The 16,808-nt window shown below is 41.9% G+C and overlaps 1 protein-coding gene across 4 annotated transcripts in view; it reads right to left on the reverse strand.

Moving 5' to 3' along the window:
- Nucleotides 1-16,153, reverse strand: part of MAP3K20 (mitogen-activated protein kinase kinase kinase 20) — a 164,348-nt gene extending 148,195 nt beyond the window's left edge. For 2 of the 4 annotated variants that reach the window (XR_009691788.1, XM_061135600.1), the window contains exon 1: nt 2,823-3,015. Coding sequence is in view for 3 of the 4 variants with exons in the window: in XM_061135600.1 (XP_060991583.1) it covers nt 2,823-2,981 (159 nt within the window). In the remaining variant the exon portion in view is untranslated. Of the gene's footprint in view, nt 1-2,822; nt 3,016-3,191; nt 3,361-15,983 lie in introns of those variants that run through there. The other 2 variants (XM_061135597.1, XM_061135598.1) reach the window with 2 other exon arrangements.
- Between the last annotated feature and the right edge of the window lie 655 nt (nt 16,154-16,808).

Raw genomic sequence — 16,808 nt, forward strand, 5'->3', positions numbered from 1 at the left:
CCTTGTAGTTTTTCACTATGTGTAAAGGTTTTTCAAAAATGAAGTTTTACAAGATATGGAAGCAACCTAAGTGTCCATCAACAGATGAATGGATAAAGAAGATGTGGTGTATATTATATATACAATGGAACACTACTTAGTCATAGAAAAGAATGAAATTTTTCCATTTGCAACAACATGGATGGGCCGAGAGGTACTATGCTTAGTGAAATGAGTTATACAGAGAGTCAAACACTACTGCTATCACTTATAGCAGGAATCTAAAAAATAAAACAAATGGATGAATATTTTAAAAAACTAAGTTGTAAAGAACTACCAAAATTTTAAGTAAATGCCATTTTTCTTTTTTTTCTAAATCAGAAAAGTAATATATACTCATTAAACTAGAGGTCTACAAATAAAAGTGAAAATAAACAGCATTCCTCTATATGCCCACATAAGCAGAGTTATATATCAACTTTCTCTACCTTTCACAAAACATATAGGTCATTCTTAAAGAGTTCCATGAGTGAGCTACAAATATATTATTAAATGTTCCATTGTTTCTAAAATTCATTCACAAAGATGACCAAGTGACACAGGACTGAATCTATAAATTGGAAAAAATCCAGAGCTTATAACCTTTATCTTATCACTGAGAAAACATCTAGCCACCAAGCCAACACATAGTTCATAAAGTATAACAAACATTTACATAAGAAATGCATATCTCCTTTCTAATAACTACCAACCCCTAGTCAAAATTATTTACATCTTGAACACACATTAAGACGGTAAGTGTGGAGACACTTCGCAATAACTTAGTGTACCTCTGTATCACTCACAGTCACTGACTAAACCGAGCCCCAAAGCTGAGTTTCTGTTTTTCCTACTTAGAAGTTTATGAGGCGTGCTCCTGTGGTTTACTGTAACCAGCTCCAATTCTGAATGATATGCACTCAAGTTAAATATCTACACAAGAGCAGGATCTGGCGGTTTCCAGGTCCTGCTTTTACTCCTGTGCGTCCCTGTGTCATTTTCCTGGTTCTCTCTCAGACAGTAAAAAATGGTCCTGGGTATGGATGGGGGTGGAGTGAAAACAGCAATTACTGTTTTCCTATCAAAATTTGTTTCACGTCTCAAAGTCTTTCTCATATCCAACAATCACTTAAGAACATGTTCACTGTACTGAAGTCATATGATGCTTAAAAATATTAGCATACTTATATACTTCTGTGAATATAAATTTGATGGAACCGGTTTATTATCTGTTCTTACCTGGTCAAACTAGAGGTTTCAGAATTAAAAACTAGAGAATAGGGGGTCCAATCTGGATTTCATCCACCCCTATTGGGGCAACTGTACATATTTCGCAAAGCTCTATTTCCCAACCTACAGAATGGGTACTACAATGCCTGCCTATAAAGCGCTCAAGAGTTCACCAGATTTGAAAAAAAAAGGTAGGTTCAACTCCAGAGTAAGAAATAATTTTATTATTTGGCTACTATTTAAAAATTTGTTGATCAACACATGACTGGGGGAAAACTTTTTCTGCATAGTGCCTTTTGGTTTGGAGCACACATTAGCTTTAAAAGCGATCAGCTCTTAATGCTTTCTACAACCTACAGATACCCCAAGGCAGAGGTATCTCAGTCCTTCTGGTTTGGATTCACAAATCAGAAACACGACTGCTGGTCACACAGTGACAAAGCAGTGCTGGGAGGAAACGACACAAAGTGCTTTCTGTTTGGGCCATTTCGGTTTCCTTTCTGAATCAACTGCTGTGGTTCACTGGCAGCAGTTAATGAAAAAAATGAAATCATTCAGGGAGATTAAAGGATATTTATGGAAAAGTTCACTTTGAGGGAGGTGGGAGGGGGGATCGGGATGGGGAATACATGTAAATCCATGGCTGATTCATGTCAATGTATGACAAAAACCACTACAATATTGTAAAGTAATTAGCCTCCAACTAATAAAAATAAATGGGGGAAAAAAATGAAAAAAAAAAAAAAGTTCACTTTAAAAACGTACTGAAAAGAACAATAATTAGCCAAAACATGACATAAATAGAACTGACCAAAGCAAACTCCTGAGGGTAGCTATTTAAAGTTACTGACACCCTGAGCTCCTCCAATTCATCTCTGCAGCCAGCTTTACTGTGGGGTTTGGGTACCAAACTGAATGTGGGGACGATGCTGTGTCAGTTTCCTAAGATGAAGGGCCAGTGTAGGAGTTTTGAGCTTGACTAGGACCAGCACCAATTCCAGACTCTCAAGGTCAAAATGTTTTTTTCCAATTTTACAAGTAGGGCAGCTCTCTGTGTAGCACTTTTATTAAACAAAGTCCATCACTCTGCACTTCAAGTAGAGGTGAAATCCAAGAAGCTGGTACTGCTTCTATTTCAGTAGAGAAATAATGTTTTTTGTTTTTCAAAAAGACAAGTCCTGGGGACCACAAATTCATCAGAAAGTTGAAAGGGGGTGAAAACTTTACACACTACTCTTTACTGACCCCTCTTGGCTGACCCAGGGCAAAGCCTAAAGTCTGGGAAGACCTGAGCACTCACCTCCCCAGGACAAGAGCTCAGAGAACATTCGGTCTTGCACGCCATGGAAAGAAATCCTCTCAGTTCAGATGACCCCTAGTAAAACTCAGCCCTACAGCACACGCGGCACCGACTGCTATTTATGGGGCTCCCAGAATGGAAATTTGGGAAACAGCCTCATGGATCAGCCCCGAAGGCTCTGCTAGGGCCCTGGCAGCCTGTGACCTCTGACTTAGGTTGAAAAGCTTACATAAGTGCTATCATGACCACTTCTGATAGCAGGAGAAGACCTTACCTCTTTCTCTATCTTGAGTAGCTTCTTTACAGCCACCTCCTTGTCCTGTGATATCCATTTGGCTCGATAGACACTCCCAAAACTCCCTCCACCGCAGTTTTCAAAAAACTGCAAGTCATCAAATTTAATTTGCACAAAGGAGGTACCGAGAGACGACATCTCATAATGACAAAGTATTATACTTCCACAAAATCTGCAGAGGGAAAGAAAAAAAAAAAAAAAAGCTGGATTAGAAACATATTAGAATGAAACCTCTGAATTCCACTTTAGCTAATGTATACCAAGTCCTGTGGCGCTTCCACAAAGAGCCTTGATGACTTAGGAGGAAGAAAAGCAGAAGTATAAACAAATCAACATGAAAATACTTACCCTGGTAGCCCGAGCAAAATTCAACAGCAACCTGTCCAGACTCTGAAACACAGCTGTCCCCAGAGAAATGGCTCAGATTTCCCCCCCGGACAAAGCCTGCAACAGCACTTTCTGCACATCCCCAGCAGCTCTGCCTAAAGGCTACTGGGTAACCAGGTCTCTCTCCCACCCCGAAGACAAACGGGAAGCGTGCTCTCAGCAGGAGGCTTGCACAGCTCTCCTGGCATCTGAGGCATGCCATCACTCTGCGTTGTACTCACTTAACATAAAATATACATAACCTAAGCATCTGAGCATGCTGGCACAGGATGGCCCAAACACTGCAAACAGAACGCACACTTGGGGCTGGGATTCCAAAAGCAAGTGGTCAGCTTTGGGATGAGAGAACCGGCCAAGTGTTTTCCAGAAGTGGCTCCCTGGACTGTGTCCTGTAGCAGAACTTAATTAAAGAGCAGAAAATTTGCCCTTGATTACAATATATTAAGTCATCCAGTGATCTCTGCCAAGAATGTTTAAAAAAAAATATTATGCTTGTTTCCAGAGGAACAGATTACCTCTCACAGAGATTACAGTGATATTTTCTGCAGTCTAAGGAGTTTCACTATTCTCCAGGTAAGGGGTAATTCTTCACACCCTATGCTAACCACAGATTAGCAGGAAAAACAAAACAAAAACCTACAACCAAGAACACGAAGGTCTAAAATTTTGAACCCGCAAAAAAAGCAGATGGATAAAGAAGTTTTTAGACATGTTCTTCCCAAACTATAAATCAGAATCTTAAACTGAGGGAGCAAAAAGATAAACCCATAGGTACAGGACATTCTACAAAACAACTCCCCTGGTCTCTTCATAACAGTCAAAGTCATGAAAGATTTTCTTAAAAGGCAGAGAAACTTCTAGTACATGGAGGACTTCAAGAAATATGACGAAATGCAATGCATGATCACTGACTAGATTTTGGATCCCCCCAAACTGCAGAAGTTATTATGAGGATTTTAGGGAAATTTGAATGTTAATTATATATTAGATAATACTATTTTCTGCATGGCAAATAATGGTATTTTGGTTTTGTAGAAGGATGTCCTTGTTCTTGGAAGATATACTGGGTGATGTATCAAAGTATGATATTTCCAATTTAATTTAAAATAGTTCAACTCCCCTTCACCCTCCAAAAAAAAGTGAATGGGTATAGAAAGGAAGGAGGCAAATGCAGCCCAATGTTAAGAACAGGTGACTCTAGGTAAGTATGTGGGCGCTTTACTACTTTTCTGTGGAATCTGATTATTTTCAAAAGAAAGAGGAGGAGGGGCAATTTATATCTATTACACACGATAGTACAAATTCGTATCTATTATAGATCTTAATGTGCTGCTGACCAGCCAATCCATTTTAGGAGCATCAGGTCACTGAAGAATGCTGATTTCTTAAGTGAAGTCAAACTTGACTCTACTTTGGGATGAAGGCAAGAGAGAAGACTGTTTATCCTCTGAAGTTTAAAAGATAGCTTTAGAATCTACATAAATAAACATAGTATCAAAATACAGTCAGTACATATTTGAGTAAAAAATTTTACCTTACTTTTGCTTCGATTCATATTTTATTAATTAGAGAAAAAAAAAAGCTCCCCCCGCCAAAACACAAAATTTAAGACCATGCCCAAAGGTAGGTACATAGAACATGCAAGTTTGTTCTTATCTGCAAAATGTTTGTTCAACAAAATGCAAAACACTGCTTGTAAGAGTCCCTCGGTGTTATAAATACTGTATCTATATTTTTATTATTTTTACTTTTATCAAAAAAATGAAAAATAGAACGCCCCTGTCCTACCCCTCCTTACACCCAATTCTCTCTTCAGGGGGAACTAATTTCAACTCACTTAGGATTTTATTCTGATATTTATATTTCATATGATATTTTTATATCTATTAGTATATTTCTAAAAGTGTGTTTATATAGCTAGTTCCTGGTTATTCCATTTTAGTTATTACCTATTCACTTCTCCCTGTGGAAGAAAAAGATTTAGTTCTCATCCCCCATCCTTTATCTCCTTACATCAAACATGTCACACAGGCCCTATCTTCCCAGCACCCAGCTCTACAGTAACATTCGGTTAAGTCAATATTCACTGTTTACAGCAGTCTGGCAAGGTAAACATTATTCCCGAGAGTGCTGAGCAGGACTCAATGACTTTTCCTTTCTTGGATAATTTTTCTTTTCTCCCCGAGTTATTAGTTGTTCGATTTGGTTTTTGCTGTTTGTTTAGTCACTGATAAAGAATCCACCTGCAGTGCGGGAGACCTGGGTTCAATCCCTGGGTTGGGAAGATGCCCTGGAGAAGAGAAAGGCCACCCACTCCAGTATTCTGGCCTGGAGAATTCCATGGACTGTATAGTACATGGGGTCACAAAGAGACACGACTGAGTGACTTTCACTTCACTTAGCTTTGTATACATCTAAAACGTATTCACCTCATCAAACTCTCTGAACTGCAAAACTCCTCTCAGTAAAGTAAAAACATCAGGTAACGGGGGAGGAGGGTCTCTTTTTCTCCAGGAGACACCTCTCCTATACCCTTCACCTTGAGCAGTCTGGCTGAAGCGGAGGCTTTCCAGGTCTGATTGCACTGGCTTGTCCATCGTCCTCAGCATCCTTCACCTTTTCCTCTGTGGGAACTCCTGGTTTCCCTTTCTTGGTTTAGTCTCTTACTTTGACAGGGCACATCTCCCATTAGCTACCTGAGCAGAGTGCCCAGGACGCAATTTTGAGGGGAGAATTTATGTCTTCAAATGTCTTGATTGGTAGTATGCAATTTCAAGTAGGAAATTATTTCCTGATAATTTCAAAAGTATTACCTCATACTCATCTAGTTTCTAATGTGTCTGTAGAGCAAGTCTGAAGTTACTCTGGTTCCCAATTCTGCTTGCATTATTCTTTCCTTTCTGAAATCACTTAGGACCTGGCATTCATCCCCAGAATCCTGAAATTTATAGGATATGCTTAGAAGCGAGTCTTTTTCATTCATTGGTGGCATATTCAGTATACTCTCCATCTGTGACTCATGTCTTTTAATTCTGGAAAATTTCCTTGTGATCTCCCTTCACCACTTATAGCCATTCTTATTTCTTATTTCCTCCTCCAGGCCCCTAGACACACAGGAGGACAGATTTGCAGTTCCCAGAGCCTGCTTTCCCATCTTCACACCTCTGCCCAGGCTAGGGTCTCTGTTTTGAATGCCTTTCCCTGCCCAGTGATGTCTCTGACCATCTCCTCTGAGCCTCATGAGCACAGTTAATTCTCCTTTTTCTGTGCCACAGCCCCTTTCTTTACCCTTTCATCTTTCCCACTTACTTCCCACCAGACTATAAATTCTTTAAAAGCGAAACACATTTCTATTTTCATCTGAATCTTCAGTAGCCACTATGCAGCCAGCACATCACACCTATTCCATTCAAAAATATGTGCTGAATGAATGAATCAAAAACCAAACAAATAATTTCTGGTTATTCCTGTTATACCATTTGCAGCTGGAAAGATAACAATCAGATTAAGTAAAATCTGAGAACTGTAGTTTTTATAAGTGCTCTCCAAAGGATTCTGAAGCAAATCCTGATCTGGAAACAGCTGCCTAGGCTTTTTGGTAGACTAAGAAGACTATATTTGGGATCTCTAGGGTTAGGTGTCTCTGAGACTGGAGGAAGAGAAGGGTGGGGAGTGGAGGAGGAAGGTGGAGGAGGAGGGAGGAAATCCTTCCAGAACAAACAAAGAGATCTGAACCAGGATGAGACCAATATAAATAAATCTAAACCCTCTGGTACAGAGCAAGTCCAGGGTAAACTGAGGCAGGATCAGTCCCATTTGAAACAGACCCAGAGGTACCAGAGAGAGGCAGACCTCTGAGAAGCATAGTTCTCAGGATCTTCACTCGGAGATGAGGCAACCAGTCAGCTCTTCCCAGAATCACTGTTACTCACTTTGTGATACATCCTGCCTTTTGGAAACTGACTGTGTATGAATGGAACTATATAATTACTTGAGTGTTTTATTGAGACCATAAAAAATTAAGTACCATCTGATTACCGAAGAGACTAACAATTCTGGAGTGTATGAATACAGGTTTTCACTCCAGTAAGCTTGACAAAGCGTCATGGACTTAGCTGAAGAACCTAACTGAGATTGCCACTGCCATCTACGTGACTGTCTGACCACATATTTACTTTTCCCTTTGAGCTTTCCCTCCTTGAAAATCATTATTCTAAGGGGATCAATTTATAATCAGAGAAAGGATAATCCAAGTTGCAGATTAATTATACTTAGAGCATCTTGGGGAAGATCATTACCTGATCAAATTATGTTCTAAAGTTTTAGGTGTATTCTCCAGTGAAGACACTAGAATTTAATAAAAGTCATCCATATAATTGTATTTATACAGTACACCCAATCAAATGATGCTGTCATTCTACAATGTTAAAACAATTTGCTTTTACACAAGAAAGACAACTTTCCTCCATGCGATAATTCCCAGTCCTAATTCTGTAGCATCCTAACTTTGGTATCATAAACTCTCAAAGCTGTTTTAAATGCTAATGATAAGTATCTACCATAGAGCACTGAAGAGTAAGTTAGAACAGGGATATGACAAAAATGAAAGCATAAGAGAGTGTCACAACTCTGAAAATATTGAAAATCACTAACTCAGTGGTTCAATCAAATCACTGGAGTCCTCAAGTAGTAAGACTTTAGGAACTACTTCAGTAGTAGTTAACTACTATTTTAGTAGTGGTAACATTTTTTTAATGTTTAAAAATTTCCCTAGGGAATTCCCTGGTCATCCAATGGTTGGGACTCTGTAATTTCACTGCCTGAAGCCCAGGTTCAATCCCTGGCTAGGGAACTAAGATCCTGCAAGCCACAGGGTGCAACCAAAAATTTTTTTGTTTTCTTTAAATTAAAATTTAAATATATTTTTAAACTAGTAATTGCTGAAAGCATAAATAGTACCATCAGCTTATTATCAAAAATGGAACTACAGGAAGAAAACCTTCAAAGGAAAAGTTATTTTACTTTTCAAAGTTTTTAGCCTTCCAGTCCAAAAAAAAAAAAAAATGGACTTTTGTCCTGGATTTTTGAAAAAGAGGAAAAAAAGAAACTCATAAAGTTTAGAATTAGATAGATGTGAGTTAGAATTCTGCCTCTAGGGAATCCCCTGGCAGTTCAATGGTTAGGACTCTGCATTTCCACTGCAGAGGACACGGATTCAGGATTCAGGGAACTAAGATCCCACAAACTGCCCAGCACAGCCAAAAAAAAAAATAAAAACTCTGCCTCTACCTCTCAGTAACCATGAATCAATCACTTTTCTCAAGACCATGGTATTTCCAGACCCAATAAATGAAATATCTGTTCTGTTACCAAACGTCTAAAAACTGATGGTCCAAAAGTTACATGTTTGCACAGTATTATTTGACTTCTTAAGCCTTATTTCCAAGTAACAGGTATTTGAACACAACATAGCTTTGATCCAAGAGAAAGACCCAGTTAGCTCTAGTAGCAAATCTGCACTGACCAGCTGTTAGGCCTTGGGCAGGACACTGAGCCTCTCTGAGCGGTTTTCTCCCTGGCAGTAATACCCATTCCATGTAGTTGTTGCAAAGTGGGAGACGCTGTGAAAGGCCTTGCCCAAGGCCCTGCACACAGTACATAATACTCAATAAATGGAAACTGTGGTTACCTAATTATTTTAAGAAAGCTTGATATCATATTTAACCATCTACTTTTTCAGCCCTTGTAGTTAGGATTGTTTTCCTCAATAGTTTTCCTCTCCTTGTTTTCATAATTGTTCTATATTATATCTCCATTGGTTTTGCAGAGCAAAAATAGATTACTGTATCATTGATTCCCTAAATCCTTATTACAGTATCTAAATTCCTTTGTGTATGTTTTATATTTTTTCTCAATCCTCTCTTTGCAACTGCATGGACTGCAGCATGCCAGGCCTCCCTGTCCATCACCAACTCCCGGAGTTTACTCAAACTCATATCCATTGAGTCGGTGATGCCATCCAACCATCTCATCCTCTGTCATTCCCTTCTCCTCTTGCCTTCAATCTTTCCCAGCATCAGGGTCTTTTCAAATGAGTCAGTTCTTCACATCAGGTGGCCAAAGTATTGGAGTTTCAGCTTCAGTATCAGTCCTTCCAATGAATATTCAGGACTGATTTCCTTTAGGATAGACTGGTTAATTTTAAAAAATTAAATCTACTTATAAAAGGCTTAACTTTATTAGAAAATAGACTCTTTTTCTGGATTTTTTTATCTTTTAGGTTTATACAGGCCTATTATTTCTCAATTCAGATCCTTTCTCTATCCTTTACTTATACTACTCTATTTCCTCTCTTCACAAAAGTAAAGTTAAAAGTTTATTTTCTGATACAATATAGAAAAAAATTCATTTGTTTTGTCATGATCTGAATATGACCAAAAAAATCAAACCCCAACCCTCAACAAATTCCTTTGCCAAGCTTGCTGCCCTAGTATTTATTTATGCTAACATTATTTCAGCCTCCTTAATGAAGATTAGTGAATAAACTAATAAAAATGTACTTTATCATATCATGTGTATAAAAACAATACCACTTGGATTACAGTTCTGTAATTCCTTTTTTTTTTTCTGCAAGTCCTTTTCAAAAAGGAGGAAAACTCTGGGTTTGATATATTTGTTTATAACATCAAGATCAAAGATGCAGAGATTCTGTTCCTGAACAGGACTGCTATTCTGCTATGATAGATAAGTTATGTAAGACTAGCTAGAGACGAGGTATGAATAGAACTAACTGTACTGTGTCCACCCTAGCTGTTGCCTTCCTTCCTCCAAGGCTGCCACTAGAAAGCAGACTGTCTTGTCTAGAATAGGCTGTACAGCACCATGAAGAGGATCTGGGTATCTAAGAGAAGCCAGCTTTAAAAGTCTAAAACCTAGAACAGCTATTGTTCCACTTCTTTTTCCCTCTCTCCTTTATCACATAAATAACATAAATCTCATAAATAACATAAACATAATATAAACATAAATAAAAGATCATGGCATCCGGTCCCATCACTTCATGGCAAATAGATGGAGAAACAGTGGAAACAGTGGCAGACTTTATTTTGGAGGGCTCCAAAATCACTGCAGATGGTGACTGCAGCCATGAAATTAAAAGACGTTTGCTCCTTGGGAGAAAAGTTATGACCAACTTAGCATATTAAAAAGCAGAAACATTACTTTGCCAACAAAGGTCCATCTAGTCAAGGCTATGGTTTTTCCAGTAGTCATGTATGGATGTGAGAGTTGGACTATAAAGAAAGCTGAGCACCAAAGAATTGATGCTTTTGAAGTGTGGTGTTGGAGAAGACTCTTGAGAGTCCCTTGAACAGCAAGGAGATCCAACCAGTCCATCCTAAAGGAGATCAGTCCTGGGCGTTCATTGGAAGGACTGAAGTTGAAGCTGAAACTCCAATACTTTGGCCACCTGATGCGAAGAGCTGACTCATTTGAAAAGGCCGTGATGCTGGCAAAGATTGAAGGAAGGAGGAGAAGGGGACGACAGAGGATGAGATGGTTGGATGGCATCACTGATTCAATGGACATGAGTTTGAATAAACTCCGGGAGTTGGTGATGGACAGGGAAGCATGGCATGCTGCGATTCATGGGGTTGCAAAGAGTCAGACACGACTGAGCAACTGAGAACTGAAATGAACATAAATCTCTACTTGAGCCACAGGGTAAATACTTCAGTTAATAAAGAGAGACTTCTATGACATACTTTCTTGCCAGAAATGTTGTTACTAGAAGCAAAATACATGAGGAACAGAAATGTAGGGAGAAGGGGTACTGACGCCCAGAAATGCCCTGTGGAAATGTGTCCCTGCTCAAACAGAAGCCTAGCTAGGAGACTCCCGGTAGGTACAACCCAGGACATGGATCAGTGCAGGTGTTTCTCGTGTCAAACAATTACAAGTTTTGAGCATTGAGTGATTGGAGGCCTGAGGAAGAGAACGAGGTCAGAGTCTGACTACAGCAAAAAAGCGTGGAGTGGGCATATTTCTATGGGTTGGCTAGAAGAGGAATTCACAGGTGTTGGGGGTGCGGGTTGGGGTGGAGGAGAAAGCAGTTGCTAATAAGTAAGAAAGATTTACTCGGTCAATAAGCCCACCCACTCAAGATCCTGCTTCTACTCAGCTCTTGTTTCTATTCTTATTTCTACTTTTGTCAAATAGAAAGTATCTCACCTTCCTAAGTGTAAATAAGTGTAGTCGCTCAGTCGTGTCCGACTCTTTGTGACCCTGTGGACTATAGTCCACCAGGCTCCTCTATCCATGGGATTCTCCAGGCAAGAACACTGGAGTGGGTTGCCATTAATCTTGGACTAACCTAGAATAAAGGTTCCCGAAGAAGGGGAAGTATGAGAGTTAAAACTTGGTAACCTTGAAGTAACAAGAAAACAAACAAAACCCGGGGCATTAACATTAGATAAGACCAAAGGAAGACTCTATAGTATGTATCACAGAGCCAGAGGCCGTGCTATCTCTAGACAAGTTACAGATGGAATTCAGGGTTATCAGAGCTGCCTAACAAGAAAATATGCCACCCTGTTAGGTAGTGAGTTCCTTATCACTGAGCGTGTTCAAGGGGAGTGAGGGAGGAGACCAGGAGAGGAATGAAGAGTTTCGTAAAGATTCACACCAACCCTGTGAGGACGCCATGACTAACCGACCTCTCCCTTCCCTTCTGAGGGATACAGTCATGAACCTGACACACACAGAGCCCTCCCTTGTGGAGAAGCCCGGTGTCAATGTCAATGGTGGGAATAATGGAGATCACTGGGCTGTCCTCCTAAATTTCCCCTCCTCAACTGGCTGAGAAGGTGAAACTATACTTCACATTTCTATCCCACAACTATCTCCCCCTCTTCTTGACTTCCAAAGCAAAGAGCTTTTCTGACCTTGAAAGCCCCAGTGTGACCACAGAAAATAAAAACTCTTTGGATGATGATCTACACTATTCTTTTCTCAGCATAATGGAACTGCATTACCCCATGCATCGGGCTGGGCTGTGAAGCTCAATGGTGCAGTACCATTTACCAGAACCCGGTCCAAGCTCCTCAAACATGGGTGCTCCCTCAGGGGGAGTACCCAGCTCTGTGAAGAAGGTATATGAACAAACACACATCTTACAGCATTGATTTTCCTTTAAGATTTGGGGGAAGAAAGTTGCTTGGCATTTGTTTGTAGTGGTTTGTTCAATAAGTCAAACAGTACAGAAAAGAATGCCAAGGTCACCTGAATTTTTAAGATCAAATGCAGGATCTGAGAGAAAGTGCTTGCTTACACCGGAAATATTTATGGTTATACCTACAGATCCCTGAAGGAATGCATTCTTCCCCTAAATAGGACATTTTGGTAGAAAAGTTCAATCAGCAAAGATTTACTCCATGATCTTCAGGCAGCAACTCTTGCCTTCTCTTTTTTATTTTCTTCTTTGGAGGTCCAGAGATGAGTCCATAAAGAACGTTGGTCCCTGAAGGTAATCTGTACTCAAAATTAGCTGTGAGAATGGTTTCAATATTGGTCTTCTAGGTCATAATCAACCACTATTCCTATAGCTCTGAAATTCTTCAAATTCAAAAGTACTAATTTTCAGATTCTCCTCCCCCTCCCCAAGAATATTACAAAGCTGTGTATAAATCGTGTATAAACCCAGAGGTATGCACAAAGTTGCTTTAGAAATCCTTATATGCAAAGCAGGAAAATAGCTATGAAAATCTGCTAGCCCTCCATGTACACATAAGTATAATCTGGAAACAGGGCAGGCTACCAAGGGCAAGCCTTAGCTGGGAACAGGTGAGACAGGCAGCTTTCTCTCAGTAACTCGGGAACGTGGAAAACCCCTTCTCCACCACTCAGTGATGGTGGCTGAAGTTTCATGCGCTGGCTGAAGCATTTCCATGGGCTGTCTCATATCCTTCTGCTTAGGAAGCAGGGATTACTGTCCCCAATTTGCATGTGAGGAAATTGAGGATCAAGCATGTAAAAGTTGTCTAACTTAAAAGTGACACAGCTGAGATTCATATTCAGGTCTGACTTCAAAGTCACAACATTTTTTCCACCACATTTTCCCCATGCTATCATTCTGCCTTCTCTTTCTAACTTGTCTTTTTTTCCCCCTCCCTTTAAACAAACTCTTTTCTTATTCTAGTAATTATTAGATTGCTTACCATTTACCTAAAGTTCAACATGAGGCTTTAATTTCCCAGAAGCCATCGTGACGCTGGGATTAGGATGTCAAATGCCTGGCTTCTTTGTTCTCACAGCATCTTCTACTGTGTTGGGATTATTTAACTGCTATTAGAGCATAATCGATGGTTCAGCTGTCCAGAGGAGGGTCTGACACAAAAGCACCCACATATCAGTCAGACCAATCTAAGCTCGAGCATTTATAGCTCTCTTTCCTTCCCAGGTACAGTTTCCTGGTCACAGCTGGAACTCTGCTTATTTGTGTGTAGTGGGACAAGGTTAATAGCCACACAAGAAGTAGCCTAAATGATCCCTGCAGTACACCAAAAGGTGCTTGAGCTGTTTCTATTGCATTCAGAGAGACAGGACATCCGCTCCCTGTCAATCTGTCCTGGGTCAAATAAAATGGAAAGTAAATGATGCAAATTAATTTTGACTTCCAACATCTCTGGATACAGATATAAGGCTATCTTATTCCAAGAAGGATTATATCACCACAAACACTCTTCTCTGTTTTGTTTTTTTTTTAAATCACTGATTCTCTTTCTTTCCTCTGAATCTAACAATTTCTAAAATCAACTATCCACTTTTCTCTTTCACCCCACACTAATAGTTTCACTCCATGTCTGACCCCTTTTCATGAAACATCACTGTAATTTCTCCAGTGTTTTCTCTGATGACTAGATTATTCACTCCACGCCCCTCTTAACTCCTGTTTATAATTTTGAAGCCCTATCAAAGTCAGTTTCACTGCTCTTTCCAGATAGGCATTCAGCCAATATATTGCCAATAACACTCACTCTTGTGCTAACTTAAAATACACAGTGTAGCCTGCCAAGTATCCTTATTTGGCAAGAAGGTCCCTTAGTTCCCAAGATCTTTGACCATCCATTTTTAGATCCAAATCCTCAGTGCTTAATATTTGGATATTTCTCTCTCTCTCTTTTTAATTTGTCCTTATGTGTTCCCTGAAAGAATAAGGAAAAGAGATCAATCATCTGTTTGCTTTCCTAGACAAGAAAAAAATGTCCTTGCCATTATGGTCATTTACTCTGGAATTATTACCACTAAAACTTTTGATATAAACAAAAATATTTTCCAGATTAAAAAAACTCCCAAAATAATCCCCAGAAAGTTATAATAAAAATTAAATTGTGAAAGATTAAACAGTACACATTGCTCTAAAAGACCATGTTTCTTTATCTTAATTCCCTCTTTCCAAACAAACTAAATTCGCATTCATTTACAATCTCCCAAATCTCTCACTATTGTAGAGGAACAGAAAACAAAGGCTCCACAAATGACTAAAACTATAATTAAAATGAAGCCATTCTGTATTTTTTGAAAGTCAAAAAACGACATGATATTTCATTGTGGAGATGGGCCTACTACAAAGAAGACATTAACTGTCTTGGATCACTTGTTTACATTTTGTCTAAATGTGTCTGTCGGTTTGATTCCACGGAATCCTAGCTGTTCATTTCAACGGAGGTCAGGAGAGCAACGTTTCTCATGAAACAGCTTTAAGGTTAAAATATGAATATACTTGAACAACCACCTTAGCTCAAAAATCATCGAATTAATTCTGTAAGTCTATTCTAATTCACTATCATTCATGAGAAGCTGCTTATTGTAATATCACTGGAATAGGACACTAAATGGTGTTGCTTTCATTATTAAAGAAAGTAACAAAAATAGTAATTAAGTTTCCCCATAAACAGTGCTTGTGCAAGACCCAGAGGCACATCAGAAACGAACATTTTCAGCACTCTAACAACGACTGCCCATTCAGTAAGCAACTCGATGTCCTCTGGTCAGTTTTCTATTAAAGTTTGTCTGCAAGCTGTCAGGAGCCAAGGCGGCTTGGCGGCCGCCTCAGCCTTTACCTCCAGGCCTGGTGCACTTCCCCGAGCCCAGGAATCCGGGACGCCAGCGGGTCGGCAAAGGGGCCACCCTGGCGCCCGCGGAAGGCCCGGGGGCCCCTCGAGGTGCGGGAGGGCGCGGGCTCCCCTTTCACGGCGCAGGGCTGGCGCGGTCGCCCTTGGCGGGAGGCGAGCTCCTGGGCCGGCCGGCAGGAAAGCAAAAGTTAGTGGGCTCTCCTCGCCCGCAAGCACCTCTGCCGGGAAGCGGCCTGCACCCTGCGCTGATTTGGGAGACTCGCGCCTCGCCTCGCGAGAGACGCCCGGGTAATCCCCGGCGAGGCCGGCGCTCCGGCGTCCGGGGAGGGAAAGCGGCGACCCGGAGGCGCCGCACGCCTGGCTGAGACGGCCGGAGACGCCCCCGCTGCGCCCCACTCTTCCGGGCGCCAACTTCTGCATCGGATCCGCGCGAACTTCCCGAGCCGCTCCCGGCCGCGCAAGGCCGCAGGAGCCCGGGACGCCGGCTCCGCATCGGGCGGGGGTGCCTGCCGTGGGAGCCCGGACCGCGGCAGGGCCTGGGCCCGCGACGCCGGGACGAGTCGCGATCGCGATGGGCCTGCCCCCCACCCTCTTCCCCGCGGCCTCCGGCCTGGCCCCTTACCTGGCTCCCAGGCCGGGCGCGAGCAAGAGCCGGGGGCGCCGAGGCCCCGCGCGCGGCGAGGGCAGGGACGGCTTCTGGAGTTCGAGGGGACGGCTGCCGGCGGCGCGGCTCCCACGCTTCCGCCCGAGTCAGGAGTTGAACATTCCGCCTCTCCGCCCCGCGCCAATGAGGAAGACAGTCACGGCAACAGCACCACCTACCTCCGAGCGCGGAACCGCGGGGCCTCCCTGCAGGCGTCCCGCACGGCCGCCCGGCTGGCCGCAGCGCAGACGCGCCAGACAGCCAGGCGGGGGAGGGCGCTCCGGCTCCCGGGCTGCACCCCTAGGGCACCTTGCGCCCCGCGCCCCGGAACCCTGCCAGGCCGCCGCAGGCTTCACACGGCACCCCATACTGGGGGGCGCGGGGAGAGGGGGTATGTCTCTGCGCCTTTTTGTGCCTTCACATCTTTGCACTCAACTCATCCTTATCCATAAACGTTTACTATGAAAAAAGCGCTGGGATACAAAGACAAGGGAGGTTGCTTCGTGCCGGACAGAAGTTAATTATCTACTTGGGAAGAGGACCGACGTGTCCAGATATTTCTAGGGAGATAGGGCTGAAAGCTGCTTCAGAGGAATGATCAGTAGATACCTGCGTAATTTTGAGGAGGGGTCCTGGTCTGTTCCCCTGGTTGCTGACGTAAGCGAAGCCGATTTCAGATGAAACTAGAAGGCATTCCAGGGGTGAGCAAAGGGTGGAAACCAGTACCGGGGAGTCAAGTTACCATCAGTGAGGAGGACGGTTCCATGAAGCAAACAAACAGGAGATGAGGTTCCAAAGATGTGG

Source organism: Dama dama, chromosome 33, assembly GCF_033118175.1.
Source record: "Dama dama isolate Ldn47 chromosome 33, ASM3311817v1, whole genome shotgun sequence".
Lineage (NCBI taxonomy): Eukaryota > Metazoa > Chordata > Mammalia > Artiodactyla > Cervidae > Dama > Dama dama.